Genomic DNA, 20,894 nt, shown 5'->3' with positions numbered 1-20,894 from the left:
GTGGATCACAGTGGATGTCGAAAAAAGCAACGAAGCGCCGACAGGCTCGACAATGCATGCCACGAAGCTGGCTTATCTTTGTGCGCGCAGAATCACCTCGTGCAAGCCGCACTAAGGATGGCGGATGTCAGATTGGCATCGTGGGCCGAGAACGAGGTGGTCTGGGCCCCTGTCGGCCTGCATAAGGCTTTCCGAGACGACGGTCCAATCATTCAGTTTGTTGTGGCTGAAGTACAGCAGGACGCCGTTTGAAAAAGCGTCAGGTACGGGCGAGCTATAATCTGGGTCAGAAACTTGAGATAAGCCCAACGGATCCATAGATGATTCACCGTTGCGTTTGGCTGAGACTCAATTCGCTTCTTTGCACCGGGAACGGTCTGGGGCACATGGGGCGCTGGACGCTAGATGCCTAATCTTCCAATGTTGTAACTGGAATATGGACGCGGTAGGTAAATTCAGAAATTACTAGATTCAACCAGAGTCCTAGTCAAGAAGCCAGTACGAACCGCGTCTTCCTCGGGCGCTCCGCTCATCTGTCAATACTCCAGCTCCTTGTTACTGTCAGTGGCAGGAAAGAGGCTAGTTCATGCCTGTTGCTTTTTCGGAACAGAAGATCCCTGAGGAGATACATGGCAAGTCCGAGAAATGACGGCCGATCGCCTAGTCTGTGCTTCAGACGCCTTTTAATTCTCCGGACTAGCTGTACTGCAGGGATTTGAACCCTAGTGGATAGGTAACGTTCATAGGTGTAAAATTGATTTGGATCAATTGATATTAGAAGCCATGCTAAAAGCACCCAGAAGCTTTCAAATATGTGTCGACATAAGATAGGCCGACGACAAGTTCATCCTCGAGCAGTTGTGTTCCAGGACGTATATCTGCTGACTTGTCTCGCATGGCCGTAGAGCCCCACGACAGCCGTCACAACGAGATAAATGGGATAGAGAAGCGAGAATACGATAATCATGCATAGAGTAATAAACTCAGACTTGGCCTGGTTTGTAATCCATAAGGTCGCTACCAGACAGATGGCACTGTACATTTGTAGTAAGGAGGTCAGTTAGCCAAACGTCTGTATGTACCGCAACAGAAGGAGTTACAAACCTGATAATGCAAAGCCATTGAGATACCAAATACTGGAAATAGACTAGATGGGCGAACGCAACTGGCGTTTTCGGAAAATGTAAGATGACAAAGCCGAAAACGAGGCAACAGTATTGCGTGACGAGGTAGTAGCTCATCTCCCGTATAAGGAGCAGGGAAAGGAGGCCAAAGCGCATATTCTTTTTTCGCTTTCCTTGCAGGGGTTTGTTGAATGTCAGGATAAGGTATTTCATGCTTGCCTGCGCCCATCCTTGAGCCCATCGCAGGCGTTGGTTCCATAATGCACGGAGAGTAACGGGAGCAAGCTCATAAGAGACCACATTCAAGTCATGCACAATTTTTGCTCCTCTCGATAGAGCTCTTAGGGTTGAATTGATGTCTTCAGTCAGCATGCTGCTGTCCATCTTCATTTCGCGAAGAAAGGACGATCGCCAATAACCATCAGAGCCCGGTGAAGAGGGCAAAGCCCCAAAGAGCAGAGCGACCCGGATGAGAGACGGCATAGATCTTGTCAAACAGACACCATAGCTATCATAGACGAGACGGCAGCATTGAATACTACACAGCGTCCCTGGACAATATCTATGCTCTTGTCTTGCATGAACCGTTCAATTGCCCATCTAGGGCCGTATGGATGGGTATAATGGTCGCAATCAAATATGGCATTAATATTTGAGCCAGTGTCCAAGGTGACGAAATAATTAAGGTTATGCGCTTTTGAAGTAGAGTCCGGGACCTTCACGATTCTGAGATTTGAATGCTGGCGTGCGAGATCTCGCAGTTCGGTTTCTAGAGGCTCAATCGGCAAGGGCGTGTTATATACCACGTTGATCGTGATTTTTGTCTTTCGGGTAGATAATATGCTCGAGCGCATAATGTACGCGGTCCATGACGATGTCCTTTTCATTTGGAAGATACGCGAAAATGATGAGATCGAGGTGCAGCAGTTGGTCGTCCGGAGTTGGGAATATCCAGTTGTTGGCTTCGGCTTTTCCCGCACTTTTCGGGCGTCTCTGGTGGGTTGCATGCACCTAAAAGATTCCACAACTGAATTTCCAGCAATATAGAAGTTTGTTGTCAAGTATATGAACCAGAATATCTCGGTCAGCTTCCCCGTGCAGACCATGTATATGCAGGTGGAGAAGACAAGATACGACACCACGAGAAGAAACAGAGTCCAGTCCTGGATGAAGTTTGATATTCTCATCATAGCAGTCTGGAACGTAGAAAACCGGGCATGGAATTTGTTTAAATCAACATCATCGCTGCTGACGCCGCTCATCGGCGTTGCACGTTTTCGAGCAGCCATGTTAAGGAGATAAGTTCCAGGAGAAACCATGCAATTGTAGAAGGAAAATTGGAAAGCAAAATTATGTTCCTTTCCGGTAGTGAAGGAACAGAGGTCTCTAGTTTTTCTCTCAAATATGAAGCAGAATCAGGCCATATATGTTGAGTGTCTAGAACATATTATTTATGACGGAAGCGCCTGCAAAACTTAAGCATCGAAGATGATTTATTGGCGAGCTCTGCCCTGTTTCACATATCGGGGGTTCGCTGTCGTATGTCATAGCCACTGGTCAGTCGGAGAAGAACATCTAAGTGCATGCTATTGTGAACGAGAACGTAGACGTCGGACTGAAGTGACCCCGACCCGGAACGCAGACCTTATAGCACAGGGTCCAAGCTGAACCCGTTCAGACCATCTGAGCTTAGCAACGCTTTTGACGCCAGCGTGCATCCAAAGAGAGCTATCATTGCCCACATGTGCTAAACCCTGGTGGTTGTTAACGACAGAAGTCCCCAAAGAGCCACGAGTGGGCCCGAGTGCTTTCGTCCTCTACGCCTAGAAGCCACCGTCAAGCGAGATGCGCTCCAGACACGCAGCACAGTGTGGATCACCACAGCAAGAGCCTAGACTTCGTTCTGGTCTGGAGAATTGGAACTATTCAAGCCTTTTCGTGTTGACATGAACTGTCCCATGGGGTTTGTCACCGAAGACGGGAAACCCCCGTTCGCTCGCCTGCCGGCATTGCACCTAGGCGTGCTTCGTACAATAGGTAATTCCCACTTTCTGTTTCGAAATACCACTAATTGATCAACTAGACTAGGTACCTATCTAGACCATGTCGCCTACATACACACTTCGTTCTTATGACGGAACAACTCACCGATAGTGGGGAGGATGTCTAGATTCCTCATCTCTCAAGAGGCTGAGCTGCAAAACGTCATATCGTCCTGCTACGCTCTCACTATCAGTCTCGGTCTTCGGCGCCATGGCGCTTTCGGAGGCAGTGCATGGTGTGCTTCCCATGCTCATATACGTTATTTTCCGGAATAGACCACTTATCTATGGCTCCTGATGTCCGCTCAGCCCTACCCTCGCCGGGTATCCATCCTACCCCTGCAGCTGTTATCATCAAAAGACTAGATACCGAGCAATTCTACCGGACTTCGGAAATGATACCTGCAGCCGAGCTTAGGGAAGTCCTTAGTGGCTTTTGTGCCAACATTGGTGTAACCCTTCCCAATCAATGTCAGAGACAGATGCTGTTACCTTCATATGCATGATTAGCTCTAGTAAGTGGATCGCAGAACCATATGGAACAACTCCTATCAGTAGTTGTCTTACGAGGTTCTCTCTATGATGACACTATGCTGTGGCTGTATTGACCAGGCCGGCGAGTTCCAGGACACGAGCTGATATATATGGCGCGATATCATGCTGAAGGGTTTGTTAGACTAAGATAACTGGATAATCTTCTAGCATCCAGGGCATCCTTCAAGAGTCAATCTCCGGGACGCCACTCCTTCAGCCTACACCTGAATTAGTCAGGAGTCTATCACGCCTCGGCACATGCTGGACTGCAAGTGCCTTGTCCCATAAGGTGCGGATTGTTGACATATCGATACCTGTTGTAGTTGGTTGAGTAGGTCTGATTTTGTACCTCCACTCGGGCTGAAGGCTTACTGACGTCTTATGATAGCTACTGGAAGACTCTGTTTGCGCGTCTTTCGCTTTTGTTCCTATTCCTTTGTACAGGTATTCATTTGCTCCTTGTATTGTGCTCGAAATGGGATATGTTCTGCCATGTGGACTGTCTCTCCTGCTGCTCATCTTCGGAGGCCATGTCAACGCGACTACGACTCAAGTGATTGGAACGAACAACACCGATTGTTCATGTGGCTACTATGATGCGTCTACCAAAGGCCTGTTTACGGACTCTATTATTGTCTACTTCAACGAGACCACCTCGCTAAATTCCACTGGCTTTGAAGGACAGACGTACAAGAACCCGTATGAGAAGGGATGGAACAACCAATATCGTCAAGGGGCAGATCTTGCACATCTCCAAATACTAAACGATTCTCTCTCTCCGGCGTTTCCGCAGTTACTGGCAATCAACATTCCGACGCCCACTCCCGATCACCTTGTATGGGCGGGTCCATAGAGACACTAAGGCGTGATATACACTATGGATCATTCAGAAATCTCTTAAAATCGCCCCCCGTCAATGGACTGGCGGAAGTGCACTGTCAATGGAACTCTTCTTCAATGAGACTCAAACATTCAGTCTTAATTTATTGAGCACGGAGGATCCGTCCACCGCGATTCCGTCTACGGAGTCAACTACACCACCTTGACTCAGAACAACACGTCTCCTTGGGACTTCCCGAATATCGCGTGGACTGGACAGAAGATTGTATCCATTACTTCCTCGGTGACAAAATCTACCGTTCCGTCTCAAGGAGAACAGCGGATTGCCGAGCACGCCTGCTTCTCTACATATCAAACACTGGTCGACTGGAGATTGCTTCTCGATGCAAGGACCACGGTGGGCAGAGAATACTGCAAACGACGGTTGGATACGACTATTTTTCAATACAACGTCGATGAGTCGTGACAGCCGCGAGATGTTCGACTCCACGTGTCGGGCTTCGGATGCTTGTTCTGTTCATGACGTGGAACTTCGCGGGTATTCACCCTATTTTTCGAATGCGACAGTCAAATGGAAGCAGCAGCCGCCTCCTAGTAGCGACAAAATTCCTCCAATGGTCATTTCAATAGTATCTGGCTGCCTGAGCTTTCTTCTGCTACTGAATGCCTTCCTGAGGAGATCACCGTGGAAGTGGTTGACGCCAGCTAAGAGATACGGCCCCCCTTTCTCAAGAGGCTTTTTCATAAGAAGCACGACTTCATCCACAGAACAGATCACTTTCCCACAAGCGCTAAAGGTGTTCCTGTCTCGACAACTGTATCCGGTACTGTGACACCCTTACCTCAAACTGGACCACCTGCTACCTCATCGGACTGGCTGAACGATGACATATCTACATTGAGGATTAAGGGTTCTAGCAAGAACCCCAATGACGTTGGTATCGGACCCACAGCGTTAGAAATCGCAACAGATAATGCCAAAGAACAAACAACGGTTGAGAAAAAGAAGGTTATGGATGAGAAGGCTGGAGATCCCAAGCTGGCAACGCTCCCCCATTGGCACCTGCCAAAATCGAGTTGATTACCTGGCTGGTCTCGTTGCTCTCAGTTCGCTTCTTGTCACTGGTATTCATTTCGGTCTTACATTCGTGTCAGCCTCTATAAACCCCAGAGCATACATGCACTACAAAAGCGAGATCTGGGCTCGGAAGACTGCCACACCGTATCTACTCAATTTGATCTGGATTGGCCCGTTCCTAATGACATCAAGCCGCTTCCTGGCGGCGAGCTATCTCCGCAATGGAAAACTGGAGCCGATGGCGGAGAAGACTGTCGGACGAACGCCTCAACTGATCATCCCCACCGTCGCTATAGCAATGCTTGAATATTTCTTTATATCTCCCATCCATCACATGGTCCACGTGGCCGTTTACCGTCGCATACGACAGTTTGGAGACTTCATCAGCGAGATCATCGAATTGATGTATTTGATCCCCAACGCTGCACCGCAGATCACATTCAACTACTGTACCGGCGTGCTCTGGACCATCCCAGTGCAGCTGCAGGGCTCTTGGTTGGTCCTCCTCAGTGTCATCGTAATCCGCGAGATCAAGACCCCATGGAAGCGGTTCTGGTACTACATCTTTTGCGTCGTGAACCACTGGTACGCTCTCTCCTGGGGCTCGTACTTCTGGCTAGGGCTGATGCTGGCCGACTTGGACCTCACGTACAAATATTGGAAATGGCTACACACACATCCCATTGTCTACTACCCCTTGGTCATCTTCTGTGCCGCCCTTGGATTAGGAGGACTGTCCATCGACCTGGCCACGCAGTGGACGGAGGTGAACTACGCCACCTACGAGTACAGAATCCACCCAGATCCGGCAACGGGACGTCCAATCGCCCAGACTCCCGGCGCAGGATATCCGCAGTACTTCGTACCCAAACTGCACGGGCTGGTCTCTCCCTCGGCTTCCAGGCAGTCGTCGAACTGAGCCCACTGGTCCAGAAGCTCCTCTCTTTCAAACTCTTCGTGCTGCTGTTCCCACATATCTTCACCATCTACCTCATCCACGGGTTCGTCTTCTGGAGTCTCGGCGCAACGCTGTGCGTCAAGCTCGCAGCACTGGGCCTGCCATACTAGGCCAACATGCTGATCGTCGCGGTATGCTGCTACACCGTGATCTTCCTGTCACTGCCTATCCTAACGCCTGTGGTGGAGACGCTGGGGAAGAATGTGACAGCGGATATCTGGCGCTTCGCGCATGAGAAGCCGCCGCTGAGGAAGCCGACATTCTATCCATTCCATAAAGATCTCATTCTCAGCCGTTCTGACGGACTTGCGGAGAAGAAGAAAAAGAAGCAGAAACGGGAGTCAACATCGTCATCGAGTAATGTCTAATAGAGAGCAACTCGTGTCTTATAATCCCCCTTCCCTTTATATACCTGTGAATAAGCACCATGCTTTGACCACATCTCTGTCTTTTCTTTTGTTTGTATTTGAAATTCACCAGAGGTGAGTATATATACTCAAGAGACATGACAAAAAGAGGACGATTGATAGACCAGTATGTACATACATGCCTATCTACCCGCCTGCGGCTTGGAAAAATAACTAGAACATCGATTGTGATTCACCTCAGTACTCACGAACACATTGGACATTAGAAAGGCACATGCACATTGATGCACATACTAGTCGTCCAGACATCAGGTAGCTTATGCAAGTCCAGTACCACGCAGCACGGCACAGAGCAGCAGCAACAGTCGAAAACAGAGACAGATTCCGTATTTCCGTATCGATCCTTCGGTTGGACGGACATCAGGAGGAGAGAGAGGGTCAAAGCGCTCAATTCCATGCCCCTATTCCGCTCTACAGTACGTCCATATTAACGATGCAAACAAGCAAACAGGTAACAAAGGGCAGATGGGTCTACAGTACTCCGCATCGGCGGAACCTTTTCCACCGGCGGAGATGGAGATGGCGCGGAGGAGGAGATCTGTCACCGTACAGTACAGTGTACAGCACATACTATACTGTGGCGTAGGTGAGGTGAAGTGGTATTGGTCAGGCGTTGTACAGTATAGTAGGTATGTAAGGATCCATTCCGGATATGATGACATGGGATGATCGACTGACCGATAGTTCCGATCTACATATGCATACATTCCACGCCTACCCCACAGCCGGCCCGAAACATCGAACGGACCGGGCGGCACGCGCGTAAACTACCTAACATATGCGCGTCAATCAGTGATTATTAATAATAATAATTCTGTGTTGATCGTAGATAAGGTACGGAGGAGCTATTAGCCTTTATAGGTAGTTAGGTAGGTCGCTTAGGTAGCTTAGGCTAAATGCCATTTATGACCAGCCTGCATGATGCAGGAAGCAGGCCTTTCGGTTGGAACTTTGAAGGGGAAGTCGGACAGATCTCGGTCGAGGAGGGGAGTGCTTGTGCATTAATTTCCAATTGGAGGGTTTGGCATATCAAGCCGAAGAGAGAGAATAGAGACAGGGCCCGAGAGCCCGAGAACAGGGGCAGTACTAGGTAGTAAGTGGTGGTCGACCTGGCCACCGCGCGAATGAGGCTATGCGGTCGCCGCCATTCAGTCAACCTTGCCAGACAATGGACTCCGAAGATATGAAGTTCAAGGTGCTGGAAGGCAACTACTCCATACAACCCCTCACCATGTCTCTCTTTGAACAGGACCCTGAACTAGAGATGCAGGTCATTTCGCGCAGAGTTCGAGCTAGATCGAACCCCACCTGCGTTCCAGAGGCCCGTGTTTGCTTTAAACTTCAATAAATCTACCACGGAGATACGGGCACCAGCTCCTTGCGCTTGCTACTAGAAGATGGATTTGATTTACCTTGTCAAACGAGTCATATCCGCGTGCTCCATACCAACAGGGAATATGTCTGTGTTCAACAATAGAGTTCAGACTGACATGCGTAGTCTTGTTCCACTGCAACACCATACCGACCTGCAGGCCGTGAAGACAAGGATAAATAGTCCATAGAATGGACCAGAGGGGGTCCAGAGGCAAGATACGGAGTATGACCATTGGGCCTGACCGCGTGCTGGCTGCGGGGTTTGCAGGGTCCTTGAGGGATGGCGGTGCACACAATTGATTCCTCACAGCCTTGTCGATGACTCAATGGCAATGTCACTACTACCCTGATGTCTCAATGACTGTGAGCAGGGCCGAGACCGTTTCTCACCTCAGGGCATCATGTCTGGCGGGGTTTCGTGGGGAGATGAGAAGGCCGTGGAGGGCGATATTTTGCATTCTGTTCGCGTAGTCGATCGTCCTGCAGCCGAAAGCTACAGGAGCTGAGGATGCAAAGAAGATGCTGACAAACGTCGCTCTAATTGGCGGCGAGGAGGCGTCCACACTATCATGGTGTACATGTACATGCCAGGCACAGAAAGGCTATGGCGGTGCTCTAAAGGCTAGTAGCGCCTACAACTGGCTGCTTCTGTCAGCTGTCGTGCCGCTAAGATCGTACGCTGTGCCCCATGACTGGGCCCTGCGTCATGCAGGTCAAAGTCTGTTGGCCGCGAGATCGTCGGTTGTGCACGGAGTGCCTGAGCGGTCGCATCGCGGGACAACTCATACACGGCGTTTGATCGGAATAGATCCCGATAGGAGAAGTCGGGGAAAAACTCGATACATAGAGGAAACCGCGCAAGGGTATTGATGGCAATGCATCCTGGCCGGAAGGGAAACAAGAATGTCCAAAGAGCTATCTAAGCAGTCAGCCTCATCAAAACATTCTGGGGTTGAAAATCCTGCGTCGCGCAGATCACGGATCGCGTTGGATACTCTAGCCTCCTACCGTCGCGGGCCGTCCGGTGAGGGCGGTGCGGGTCGAGATCGGGGCTATCTTAACGAGAATGCGCATTCAGACAAACGACTAGCGTGCAATGAGCAGGGATCCTTGGCCTTCATTTCAAACAGGAGGGCTAATGTCAGCTGAAGGACGGCAACCATAAACGAAAGCCGACACTATTTTGCAATATAGCAGGGGAGGAGAGTCACGGCGAAGAGAGATCTAACCAGGATCTCCCTCTCAACATGAAACTTGTCCAACTTAAGTAGGCGTGTTTGGATTGATGCAAGAAACTGCCCGATGATTCGTACGCCGTACACCATCTCGGCTGCTGCGGGGTTAGCGGTCGCGCGTCTCCCTAAGACAGCAGTATGTATGTGAATCCCACGAGAATGGCTTGACAGTGCTCGAAAATTTCGGACAATTCCGAGCTAAAGATAGACCAGTCGCATGATCCGAGCGGATGAGCCAAGTGGAAGATGCGTGTCACTCAGCGCCGAGTTCCTGTTGCGAAGACTTTCAGCATCCAACCCCAGGTTGTAGGAAGTTAAATATCGACCGGTCTCCACGCTCGCAAGATCCGTGGTTTGCAGCGGGTCTGGGGTCAAAGAAAAATTCCACTTGCAACTGGGCAGTCCCCACTAGGGCAGCTCTCCGTCACGTCGCAGATTTGCTGCTGTCAGCTGTTACCTCTCTTGTTGGTCAGTGGTTTCTTTCTCGCAGTCATATCCATGTTTGCTCTCTAGCCAGCAGAGGACGGTGGCAAATATTTTCCAGCCTCTGAACCTGTTGCATGTATGCATGTACTGCGCAGTACATCAACCTATCTCCGATGGTTGCAGGCCACCTTTGATACTTGGCACAGATGGCTTGGTCCAAGGCCATAGTTCTCTGCTATTCTGACTGTGTCCTACATCCTTTTCCATCCTTTTGTCCGCGGAAGCTCATCCGATCTCTGCATCTGGTGGGAACCTGCAGTTCCATGGATGGGCCGCATGGCCGCTGGACGGCGTGGTGACGGCGCTGAGCTTTGCTGACAGCTTGGTCGTCGCAGCGGTGCGTGCGACCAGCCGGCCTGGGATGGGAACCCCTGTCTCGCTCGTATCTGGAGCTTCTCCGCCTTCGTACCACACCGTCTACGCCGTTGAAGCTTCGTTGGGACCGGGATCTGATGCTGACTGGCTCCAGCAGATAGCGCCGGTGGACCAGCACCGCACGTTGTGCCTTGAGGAACCCGGTGGAGATCTGACAGCCTGCTGCTCATCAGTGATCCGACAGTCAGTTAGGGCCGAGTCCGGTACCTGCACAAGCTCTCCTTGATTAACTAAATTGCTTTCGAGTAAGTGTAAAGAAAAACGCGAGAGCAAAGGAAGAGGTCTGCTCGAGCTGTTTGTCTCTCGTGGATCTAGGGCTCTCAGGGCCTGCGGGGTCACATGGTCCGGGGTACGGTACCATACCCGTCACGGCGCATCCCCCCGCGCCGGCCTCAGGCTAGCTCTGCCCCATGACGCCATGGGGGGTGGCCCGGGGTTCTGTCACGTCTTGTTCCGCCCCAAACAGAGCACGAGCAGCCGGTCAGACGAGCAGAAAAGTCTCCAGGAATTTTTTCTGACCTGTATAAATAAAGCGCAGGATGACCCGGAAGGCCGTCTCTCCGTCTTACTCGTCTTTTTCCTCGTCGTCGGTCTATCCGTCCTCGTTGAGCTCCGTCTCGGCTCCGCCGCTCCGTAAGTCTTCTCCAGATGTTCTCTCCGTCTCCACCTGGTTCTCAGACAAAATTCCATCAACCCCCAGCTTTCTCCAGCCAGACCTTTCTTGTCCACTGGTGACGGGCTCGGTCTGGATGCCCCTGCATCGTTTCTGCCCGAGTTGAGCTCAGACCCAGACACCATTATCCTCTCCTCTAACCACTACTGGCATTCCTGTTGATCGCTTCCGCCACTGCTAGCAAACCTCGCATCTCCACCCCGGCGACAGGCCCACCTGCACTTCGACCTCCAAGTACGCGCCCGAGACCACCTGGAAGGCCTGATAAAAAAGCACGGCCGTCCGACCGTCGTCTACTCGACTTCTTCCTTGCGCAGCCTCACATCAACATCGCCTTCGATCAGTCCTCCATCCCTCACTCCGCCTCCCTCTCCTCCTGCGTCTGCTGTCGCGGACGCGCTCGAGACGCTCTCGATCACTCCTACCGGCACACGCCCTATCCCTATTCCCAGACCGCCCTCGACCCGCAGCTTCGACGACCTTCCCATCACACCCCTGACCGGAAGGTTCGACAAGGGCCATTTCTTCCCGCACGCGGAACACCACCCTGTCTCCAGCAGGAACACCAGTCCGGTTGAGAAGAAGCGCAGCCGGGGCTCTCGGACCTCGTCGCGCCCGAAATCCGAAATCAGGATGCATAGTGACGGCTCGACCCAGGTGTACTCTCTGCCGTCCACCATGCCCCAGCCTGGACGCCCCGCCTCTCCACATTCCTCGCGCTCTCGGCCACAGAACTCGCCCAAATCAGCCCCGACAATCAATCTGGGGAATCTGCCTAAGTTTCATCCTGCCGTCTACCAGTCATCTAACGTCTCTCACCACAGCACCTCGCAGCCTCCGTCGCCGGTGCAACAGAGACCCCAAACGTACCGTATGTCGTCAGCCTCGCGTGACGCCTTGAGGCAGTACCGTGAGTTTGTGACGAGCACCGCCTTCCCGCGTAATGGCTCCATCTCTTCGACCAGGCCGTCTGCCCCAAGGCTGGACCCGCTGGGCAGCCCGGGGCCTGTGACCCCGTTGGCCTTGGAGGAGGAAGGCGGGTATCTGGTCGCGGGCGCGGTCAATTCATCCGAGGTTGCGTCCGGAGATAACCGGACCTCTGGACCGTCACCGGAACTCATCGAGAAGCTGATCCAGAGAGAGAATGAGAGGATCCTCTCACAGAAGAGCCGAAGGGATTCCAAAGGAAGATGATCCTCTTCTCCCGCCAACTTGATGCTACGAGGGTCATATTTGGCATGGCCAGATATGCAGCTATCGAACTGTGCACTCTCGAGGAGCGACGCGAATCAGACATTGAGTTTGTTTCTCTGCTGATTCAGTTAAAGATTACACTGGCTGTGTCACCCGTCTGGCACACGTGTGACACGGTATTGTTACTGTGCCTTACGACTGCTCAAGTCGAGGTTCCATCTTAATTTGACGACTACAGGAGGTTGCCAAAAACTTTTGTTACTCAGTAGCAGCTTTAGCAGACCGCTGTTTTATACCCATGTGATTTGAAACTATTGGAGGACTCCCAAACACTATGATTTGCAGACGGTCCTAAGCCAAGTCAGATTGAATCACATTAAAGCAAAGGCAGCGAGGTAGGCGGCTTGCACAAGGAACTTTGGGTGACGAAATTTTTGGCAACCTACTGTACTGTTTGAACAGCGTGTCTTGTATGTTTCAGGTCCACTCATTGTAACGCAGCGTTTCATCTCCCTTGTCCAGCATTTGCAGTGGTTATCGGTGTTTGTATACCAGGTGTGTTTGTGTCCTGGAGCGGTTGTTTTCCTACATGTGATGTTTACATATATCTATACCCCCTCTAGTCTTTGGCGAGATATCATTATTTGGTGTTTTTTTTATCCTGTACCCGGATATCATGGATCCGGTTGTTATGTTATGACCTGCTCGGGATGGAAGGTTCCTAGTAGCTGGCGGTTAGGGAAGAGAAAAATCGCGAACTGATCGGGCACGGGGAACTGAAGGACCGGGCAGCAAAAATGCGGTGATTGGTTGAATATGATCTCATCTCTTTGATCCATCAATATGTCGTGATATGTCATGGAGTAGCTCTTCCATGTCTTGTATCTACAGTAGCTCTCGTCCGTTGGCAAGGAGCCATCCCTGGGCTATCCTCACGAGTCCCAATGCTGCGGAACGGCGGCGTACTATCGACAACACCGGGGAGTTCGTCGATAAAGCTGACAGTGGCCACTCCGAGCACCGAAGTCATCCTGGGCGCAGATGGCTGCGGATGGTGACGAGCGGGACGCGCCGTGCGGGCAGGTCCGAGAGGAGGCCCTCATTACCGCCGGCGGAGGAGCGGCAGCGGAAGCGGGAGTAAAAGCCGGGCTTGTCTGTCAAGAAGGTCCTCTTCCTCATTATATATTCTATTCGTGTAGATAAATACAAACATGCATCGAAAAGCCCGTTCCGCGCTGCACATAATGTACCTAGTGGTACATTAGTACGTCACAGTTCTCCGACAGTCGGGGCGGAGCAAAGACGGCCGAGTTGGAGTAAAGACACTGCGGAAACCTCCAAGACTCCATCCTTCCGTTCGTCCTCTCAGGTCTCTTCTGTCCTTGAGTTCTCGTTTTCTCCATTATCCAATTAATTTTTATTTTTTTTTGAAAAATCTTTCTTTATCTTTTTCCATTTTTCCCTTCTCCTTCTTCTTCAGCTGGCATTGAACATTCTAGTGCGGCGGGACACCGAGCGGAGAAGTCTCCGGAGTTGAGCTCAAGTTCCCCGAACCTCCGTCCCTCCTCATCGCGGCCCGGGACATTGTAAAAAAAAGCGGGCAACCCTACTGCTCCCTGCGAACAATTTACTCATAGTTAGGAACAGCGGCACTTGAGACCCTCCAGTGGCTTATCGGGAGAAGAGGCGCTGGAGAAGAGGAATTGAAAACTTCCCCTCAATCCCCCGCCGGGCGGCGAGTCCCTGGACCGTGACCAGACCATGTCGTCCGCGCCGAGCACTACGACGCCCGCAGCGGCGCAACAACCGCAGCAGCAGCCCTCGATGCACGAGGGCGGTGCGTCGACTGCGAAGGGTGAGAAGCGCAATTACAAGGGTTTCGTGGCGGGCGTCTTTTCGGGGATTGCGAAGCTGAGTGGTGAGTATATACCTCCTAGGGTTGATTGACGCTGTTCCCGGTGAACAGGATAGATCTCTGGAGACTCATATTTTATTTAAGGATTACAATTGCTGACTTCGTTCCTTGTTACTCATAGTTGGCCATCCGTATGCCCCTCCTGTCTACCTACATCGTCCTTCGTTACCTACCCTCGTTTTATCCGTCGCAGTATATATAGAAGAACCAGTTGATTGACCCGCGCAGATTCGACACAGTCAAGGTCCGCCTGCAGACAACCAAGGATGCGCATTTCAAAGGGCCCCTCGACTGCGTGCTGCAGACTGTCCGGAAGGAGGGCATCAGCGGGTTGTACAAGGGCGCTACGCCGCCGCTGGTAGGATGGATGGTGATGGATTCTGTGTGAGTGGCTCTCCGCGTTGTCTTGTCTTCAGGCTCAATTTGGCTATTAAGACGGTTTGTGCCATTTCGATGATCGCTGATGGACGATAACAGCATGCTTGGCTCCCTCACGCTCTACCGACGGCTGCTTCTTGAGCACGTTTTCTCGAATCCCCGAATCCGCGCCGCGACCCCCCTCAGCGGCAGTCAGCAGGACCTGAGCACACTGCCTAGCTTTGGACACGGTATTGCCGGTATCATGGCCGGCTCGACGGTCAGCTTTATCGCGGCGCCCGTCGAGCATGTCAAGGCACGCCTGCAGGTCCAATATGCGGCGGAGAAGAGCAAGCGGATGTACAGCGGGCCGATCGACTGCTGCAAGAAGATTGTAAGTGGACCGGATATACTCCCCTGTTATTCATACTTGGAACTTCTTGCTGACGGGCTATATATGTGAACAGCTTCGCACGCACGGTATTTCCGGCCTCTACCACGGACTCTGCGCGACGTTGCTCTTCCGCTCCTTCTTCTTCTTCTGGTGGGGATCATATGACATCCTGACACGCCTGATGAAAGAGAAGACGAACATGTCCACACCCGCAATCAACTTCTGGGCCGGAGGCATCTCGGCGCAGATCTTCTGGATCACGTCGTACCCGTCCGACGTGGTCAAGCAGCGCATCATGACAGACCCGCTGGGCGGCGCCCTTGGCGACGGCGAGAGGAAGTTCCCCCGGTGGCGGGACGCTGCTGTCGCAGTGTGGCGCGAGCGTGGGTGGAGAGGATACTGGCGCGGGTTTCTGCCGTGCTTTTTGAGGGCGTTCCCGGCGAACGCGATGGCGCTGGTTGCGTTCGAGGGTGTAATGCGGTGGTTGCCGTAAACTGCAAGAGATGGACATTTTAGAATTGTATCTATAGACGAGACTGGGTTTGTACTGTACATAGACAATGGGATCTATATGTGATTTTTGGGATGTCTCCGCATTGAGCTCTGTCGCTAAAAAAGATACGTTCTGTACATAGACTGGTGAGAAAAGTGTCCTCGAGCCTTCACATTAAGGCAGAACATGGGAAAAGCGGAGAATTGACAGGATACTCAACAAGGGAGCAGCTAAGAATCTCTTTGCTGGCCTCTTGTCTGCGACAAGCAGCCCCGGTGTTGCGTGTCCGGCCCCCTGCGGCTCCGTCTCCTTTTCCGGCGCTGCGAACGTCAATCTCGATCTCGGCCTCACGACATCCCCATTCGGTCTACGACGAGCGCTCTCGCTCTCCTCGCCTCTCCTCTCCTACTTTCTGCTTCCGTCTCCTTCTGGACATTCGCCCCTTTTCTCCTTTTTTGCTCCTCCGTCCCAGCTATGTCCTCTCCACTCCTCACTCAGTGCCAATTTGCCAGGTAACGAGTCGCTCGATCGATCTAGTACATCTCTCTACCTGAAACCTCAGATCGGCCTAACCGTTTGATTCAACCGGCCACCATGGCCGTTCCACGCTCCATGCGACGGACAAGTCCTGTCACGATCCTCCTCGCCGCCCTCCTCTCTTTCGGTTTCCTCTTTTTCTTGCTCTCTCCGTCCTCCTCCACGTCCTTGTCGTTCCATTCAAGGCACGAAGATGCCGCCGAGAACCCTCTCTCTCCTCCCACAAAACCGTTCTTCAAAAAGCAGCAGATTCGCCGCAATGGACAGAAGGCGCCTCCGCCAGTAGTGCACTACAGGCTAAACAATCTGACTGCGACGGCAAACCCTGCAGAAAACGGTGAACGTGTGCTGATCTTGACACCGCTGGCACGCTTCTACCAGGAATACTGGGACAACCTGGTCCGCCTGACCTACCCACACGAGCTCATTTCGCTGGGGTTCATCATCCCCAAGAACAAGGAGGGAAATGCGGCCACCTCTGCCTTGCAGGCGGCCATTGCAAAAACCCAATCTGGCCCCATTGACAACCGATTCGCGAGCGTCACCATCCTCCGACAGGATTTCGACCCGCCCATCCTCTCCCAGGACGAGAAGGAACGGCACAAGATAGAGAACCAGAAGATCCGCCGCGAGTCGATGAGCCGCGCCCGCAATTCCCTGCTCTTCACGACCCTGGGGCCCGCGACTTCGTGGGTGCTCTGGCTCGACGCGGATATCATCGAGACGCCGCACACCCTGATCGAAGACCTGGCCAGCCACAACCGCGCCGTCATCGTGCCCAATTGCTACCAGCGATACTACAACACGGACACCAAGAAGATGGACACCCGCCCTTACGACTACAACTCGTGGAGGGACAGTGACACCGCGCTGGAGATGGCGGCCAAGATGGGTCCCGACGAGATCCTGCTCGAGGGCTACGCAGAGATGCCGACGTACCGCGCGCTGATGGCCTACATGGCAGACAAGGAATCGAACCCCGATCCCAGGAAGATCGTCCCGCTCGACGGTGTCGGCGGCACAGCGCTGATGGTGAAGGCGGAGGTGCACCGGGATGGCGCCATGTTCCCGCCGTTCCCGTTCTACCACATGGTCGAGACGGAAGGGTTTGCCAAGATGGCGAGGCGGTTAGGATATTCGTTGTTCGGATTGCCGAATTACTTTGTCAGTCCTTCCATCTTTATTTCACTGGGTTTTTAATGAATGCTAACGTTCTGCATCAGGTCTACCATTATAACGAGTGACCTGGCCTGCCCTGATCTAAGATAAACAAACGCAAAACTCATTTAGAATTTCCTCGTTTCCTCGTCATCATCATCTCAAAGTTTTTTCTGCTCTGATCTCATGCATGGTTGCATCGTGCGCGCTGTGCGCTGTTTGTCCTTGTTTTCCTCAGTCCCGGTTTTTCTTCGTCGCCCCTCGCATTTCTAGACGGGTGACTTTTGTTCTAATGTCGTTGTCATTGTTGGGTACCTAACTGCATTTAATTCGCCATCCCGGGGCAAAGCAGTCTTCCTAGTCTTTTCTCTGGAATTCTGGTATGGAGGTGTTTGTGTCTTTGTTTTTCTTTTCCTGGAGTTCAGAACTGGGCCCGCGGTAACGGGAGGCAAGCAGGCAAATGGGAGGAGGAAAATTCCAAACCGGAACCTTTGGGTGGTGAGGGTATTTATAGACATTGCGAGCTCGCCAGATGTCGTCCGTACAGCTTTCTACGAAGGTCGCGTATAGAGAGGACTATGACCCGGGTATTTATTTGGCCCCTGCCTTGAACTCCGGAGCGACAGGCAGGCACGAAACGAAGCCGGTCAGGCATATGCTCGATGATGGAGAGGGAGAGAAAGAGAGAAAGATCGATTTCGGTCTAGCTACCTAGGTAGGAGGACTGGGGCGGAGGCGGGGGGGGGGGGGGAATGCATATCTGTGGGATTTTTTTTTAATTCCAACCAAGGTGGATGTGTGGATGTCTTTCTAGACTTATTTCTAGATAACAATACGTTTGCAATGCAGAGATATAGAGAAAGAGGGATGTATGTGTATATGTACCTCCTATCTATCTTATCACGCCTACCTGTGTCGTTGCAAGACTTTCTTGCTCGCTTGAGATATCCATGCACGAGGTGATTTTGCTGGAAAAAAAAACCCAAACTTTTCAAGGCAGCAAGCAAGTAAGCATCCATATTGAGTCTTTTTTTCCCAACTCTACCTAACCTAATCGATCTAATCTAGTCTACATTGGGCCCGGAGAGGGAGAGGTATTAATACATGGAGAAGCAAGCTCTCTCCACTTCGACCGAAATGCTGGGAAGTCGAACTACGATACTGTACTGTACTGTAGACCCCAGACTGATGGGGAATAATCTATCTGTATTTTCTTTTTGTACTCCATACTGTACTCCATCCTTGTGCATGCTGATGTGTGTGCGTTTGCGTCACAGATCGTGTGGTAGATAGGTATGGGATCGGCAGTGGAAATTACCCAATCGGACACGGTGGAGTCACGGGCCCAGATGACGGATCGGATCCTGTGGCTGTGCAACGGGGTACGCATGCGGTCAGGTGGCTGGGACGAACCCCTCCAATCCCATAGGCTAATATCATCTCGTCACTCCCATGGGGAGGGGAGAGAGAGGAGGGGGGTTATTGACAATGAGTCACCTTTCCTAGCTCTCATTCTCTTTTTCTCCACTCTTGATCGTTACCTAGTTACCTAGGAGGTAGTTATTGAGATCCTATCTTCATTCGATAAGTATTTGCTTGATAGTGATACCCCTTGGGTTATGTCTGCGCGGGTCTTGTCGAGTGCCTATCGCGGATGCCTAGCTACCTACCTAGGTACCTAAGCACCTGTATCACATTCCTTCAACTTATCATCTCCGTAGCCCTTCTTACATCTCTGATCATCTTATTGTTCTCAGTATCTCTTACAACGATATATTCTTCAATCGCTACCATGGCGATGCAATACTTCAACCACATCAGAGCTAAGGCGCAGACACGCTTCTCCCGCACCAGCAAGACCCAGGTCCCGGTCCTGACCGATGAGGATGAGGCATTCCTGCGGCGTGTTGTCTCTCAGCCCGCGGAGGGTGACTCAAAGGATGGCTCCACACCACCGGTGGGGAGAGATGCGCAGGTCGAGGCGCAGGACATCCCACTGCCTGTGTCGCCTACCGAGGATGTGGCAGTGGGAGAAAAGGGAAAGGGTGACGAGGGAGATGAGAGAGTAAGAGGTAGTAGACCTGGAGTCGCGGAGAGAGTCGCAGAGCAGGATAGCCGTGGAGGGGCAGAAAAGGTGACCAAGAAGACGAGGCCGTGGAGTTGGATGTGGAAGAAGTCTGTAGATAGTAGGGAAAAGGTAGGTTCAGCTATCTGCATTGCCTCTGTCATCGCCAGTTACTGATCCACGACTGCGTAAATAGAATTCAGAAGCAGTTACTCCAAGAGTCTCAAACGTCTCTGAAAGACTGAACACTCCTGGTGCCCAGCTGACACATGCAGGCGTCGAGGACGACCAGGAGGCAGAACAGGAAGCACGAGACATAACGGAGGTCTTGGAGCGGCTTAACCTGGCTGCTGAGAATAACAGAGTCTTCTCCATCAGTGACGAGACGCGGGAGCTACTGCGCAGATTCAACCTGGTCCTCAAGGATCTGATCGACGGCGTGCCTACTGCCTATCACGACCTCGAGTCGCTCTTGACCAACGGCCACAAGCAGCTACAGCAGACCTACAACGACCTCCCAGGCTTCCTCAAGAAGCTGGTCAAACAGCTCCCTGACCAGGTGACGGACACCTTGGGGCCTGAACTTCTCGCCGCTGCAGCGGAGAAGGCCGAAACAAGCGGGGTCAATATGGAAAACGTGGGCAAGGCGGCGGCGGCGGCAAGAAAAATGGGCTTCAAGACACCCAACCTGAAGGAGTTGGTTGGAAAACCAACCGCTATCGTGGGAATGCTGCGGTCAATTGTTGCCTTTTTGAGAGCCAGATTCCCGGCGATCATGGGCATGAACGTCCTGTGGTCTTTGGCATTGTTCAGTAAGTGCCAACTGGCACCCTGCATCCAAACTTTCTGCATATCATTACAACTTAGTCTGTACTCTGTTTGTCAGCACTGACATGTGTTCGACCAGTCCTTCTCTTCGTCCTCTGGTACTGTCACAAGCGCGGGCGTGAGGTCCGTCTGGAAAAGGAGCGGCTCGTGACAGAGGAGGAAATCGCCAAAATGAACGCAGAATCCACGGAGCAGATCCGGGCTACTAAGACGCTCACCACTACGGCCCCTCCAGGTGCGGCCATCGAAGAGGTCCGCGAAGGCGTCCAGGAGGCACAACAGGCACGGGAGGCGGCCCTCGCTGCGGCGGAAGAAGAGGGAAAGAGGGAGGATGACCATCCTTCCTTGTCGTCCCCACCGGCCCAGCCCAGTACCTCATCTCGGCGCAGAACGATCCGGAAAAAGCCTGACAAAATAGAACCTTATCCGGGAACCTAGATCAACGGTACCCGAAGGGTTCAACCGTGTATAAACGTTGGGGTGTTCATCGGATCGCAGATGTGCGTATGTTGTTATTGATACCCTTCCGGATTGAGCGGCATACAGGCCACTTGTCCATCTGTGATTATTAGTTGGGAACCTAGAGCTACGCGCGCCATGGTTGAGAATCGTTGGACCGTCGACGGCCCAGAAAAACGGGGCCGATTTGTGACGATGGAAGCTAATTTTGGGGCACGCGCTCGAGCAGGCATTCTGGAAAAGAGTCATGAATCACCGTCGCTGCACGACATTCCTGAGCCTTCAAGACGCTCGAAAACCGGCGGCGCCTGGCATCGCACTGTGCATGAGATTCCCACGACCGTGAT

General features: G+C 52.1%; 8 protein-coding genes across 8 annotated transcripts; all 8 read left to right on the top strand.

Annotated features, from left to right (window-relative positions):
- Positions 1–1,979: 1,979 nt before the first annotated feature.
- VTN00DRAFT_8152 (uncharacterized protein) lies at positions 1,980–2,426 on the top strand (the record flags this gene model as incomplete). The annotated part of the gene is made up of 2 exons (XM_069434975.1): positions 1,980–2,120; positions 2,172–2,426. 2 exons carry the CDS (start codon positions 1,980–1,982, stop codon positions 2,424–2,426), a joined length of 396 nt encoding a protein of 131 aa, XP_069286418.1.
- A 1,749-nt stretch (positions 2,427–4,175) lies between these two features.
- Positions 4,176–4,553, top strand: VTN00DRAFT_8151 (uncharacterized protein; the record flags this gene model as incomplete). Its single annotated transcript, XM_069434974.1, has 1 exon — positions 4,176–4,553. One exon carries the CDS (start codon positions 4,176–4,178, stop codon positions 4,551–4,553), a length of 378 nt encoding a protein of 125 aa, XP_069286417.1.
- A 1,246-nt stretch (positions 4,554–5,799) lies between these two features.
- VTN00DRAFT_8150 (uncharacterized protein) lies at positions 5,800–6,537 on the top strand (the record flags this gene model as incomplete). Its single annotated transcript, XM_069434973.1, has 1 exon — positions 5,800–6,537. The coding sequence occupies one exon, from the start codon at positions 5,800–5,802 to the stop codon at positions 6,535–6,537; it is 738 nt and encodes a 245-aa protein (XP_069286416.1).
- A 155-nt stretch (positions 6,538–6,692) lies between these two features.
- Positions 6,693–6,944, top strand: VTN00DRAFT_8149 (uncharacterized protein; the record flags this gene model as incomplete). The annotated part of the gene is made up of 2 exons (XM_069434971.1): positions 6,693–6,707; positions 6,765–6,944. The coding sequence occupies 2 exons, from the start codon at positions 6,693–6,695 to the stop codon at positions 6,942–6,944; spliced, it is 195 nt and encodes a 64-aa protein (XP_069286415.1).
- A 4,069-nt stretch (positions 6,945–11,013) lies between these two features.
- Positions 11,014–12,341, top strand: VTN00DRAFT_8148 (uncharacterized protein; the record flags this gene model as incomplete). The annotated part of the gene is made up of 2 exons (XM_069434970.1): positions 11,014–11,107; positions 11,329–12,341. The coding sequence occupies 2 exons, from the start codon at positions 11,014–11,016 to the stop codon at positions 12,339–12,341; spliced, it is 1,107 nt and encodes a 368-aa protein (XP_069286414.1).
- A 1,761-nt stretch (positions 12,342–14,102) lies between these two features.
- VTN00DRAFT_8147 (uncharacterized protein) lies at positions 14,103–15,500 on the top strand (the record flags this gene model as incomplete). The annotated part of the gene is made up of 5 exons (XM_069434969.1): positions 14,103–14,259; positions 14,378–14,387; positions 14,485–14,640; positions 14,734–15,007; positions 15,081–15,500. 5 exons carry the CDS (start codon positions 14,103–14,105, stop codon positions 15,498–15,500), a joined length of 1,017 nt encoding a protein of 338 aa, XP_069286413.1.
- A 594-nt stretch (positions 15,501–16,094) lies between these two features.
- On the top strand, positions 16,095–17,281 carry VTN00DRAFT_8146 (uncharacterized protein; the record flags this gene model as incomplete). Its single annotated transcript, XM_069434968.1, has 2 exons — positions 16,095–17,201; positions 17,261–17,281. 2 exons carry the CDS (start codon positions 16,095–16,097, stop codon positions 17,279–17,281), a joined length of 1,128 nt encoding a protein of 375 aa, XP_069286412.1.
- A 1,706-nt stretch (positions 17,282–18,987) lies between these two features.
- On the top strand, positions 18,988–20,526 carry VTN00DRAFT_8145 (uncharacterized protein; the record flags this gene model as incomplete). The annotated part of the gene is made up of 3 exons (XM_069434967.1): positions 18,988–19,392; positions 19,457–20,072; positions 20,168–20,526. 3 exons carry the CDS (start codon positions 18,988–18,990, stop codon positions 20,524–20,526), a joined length of 1,380 nt encoding a protein of 459 aa, XP_069286411.1.
- Positions 20,527–20,894: the final 368 nt, after the last annotated feature.

This window comes from Thermoascus crustaceus (assembly GCF_041956765.1).
Source record: "Thermoascus crustaceus strain CBS 181.67 unplaced genomic scaffold VTN00scaffold_5, whole genome shotgun sequence".
NCBI lineage: Eukaryota > Fungi > Ascomycota > Eurotiomycetes > Eurotiales > Thermoascaceae > Thermoascus > Thermoascus crustaceus.
The sequence above is the reverse complement of the archived record's forward strand: the minus strand, read 5'-3'. Positions and strand labels throughout refer to the sequence as shown.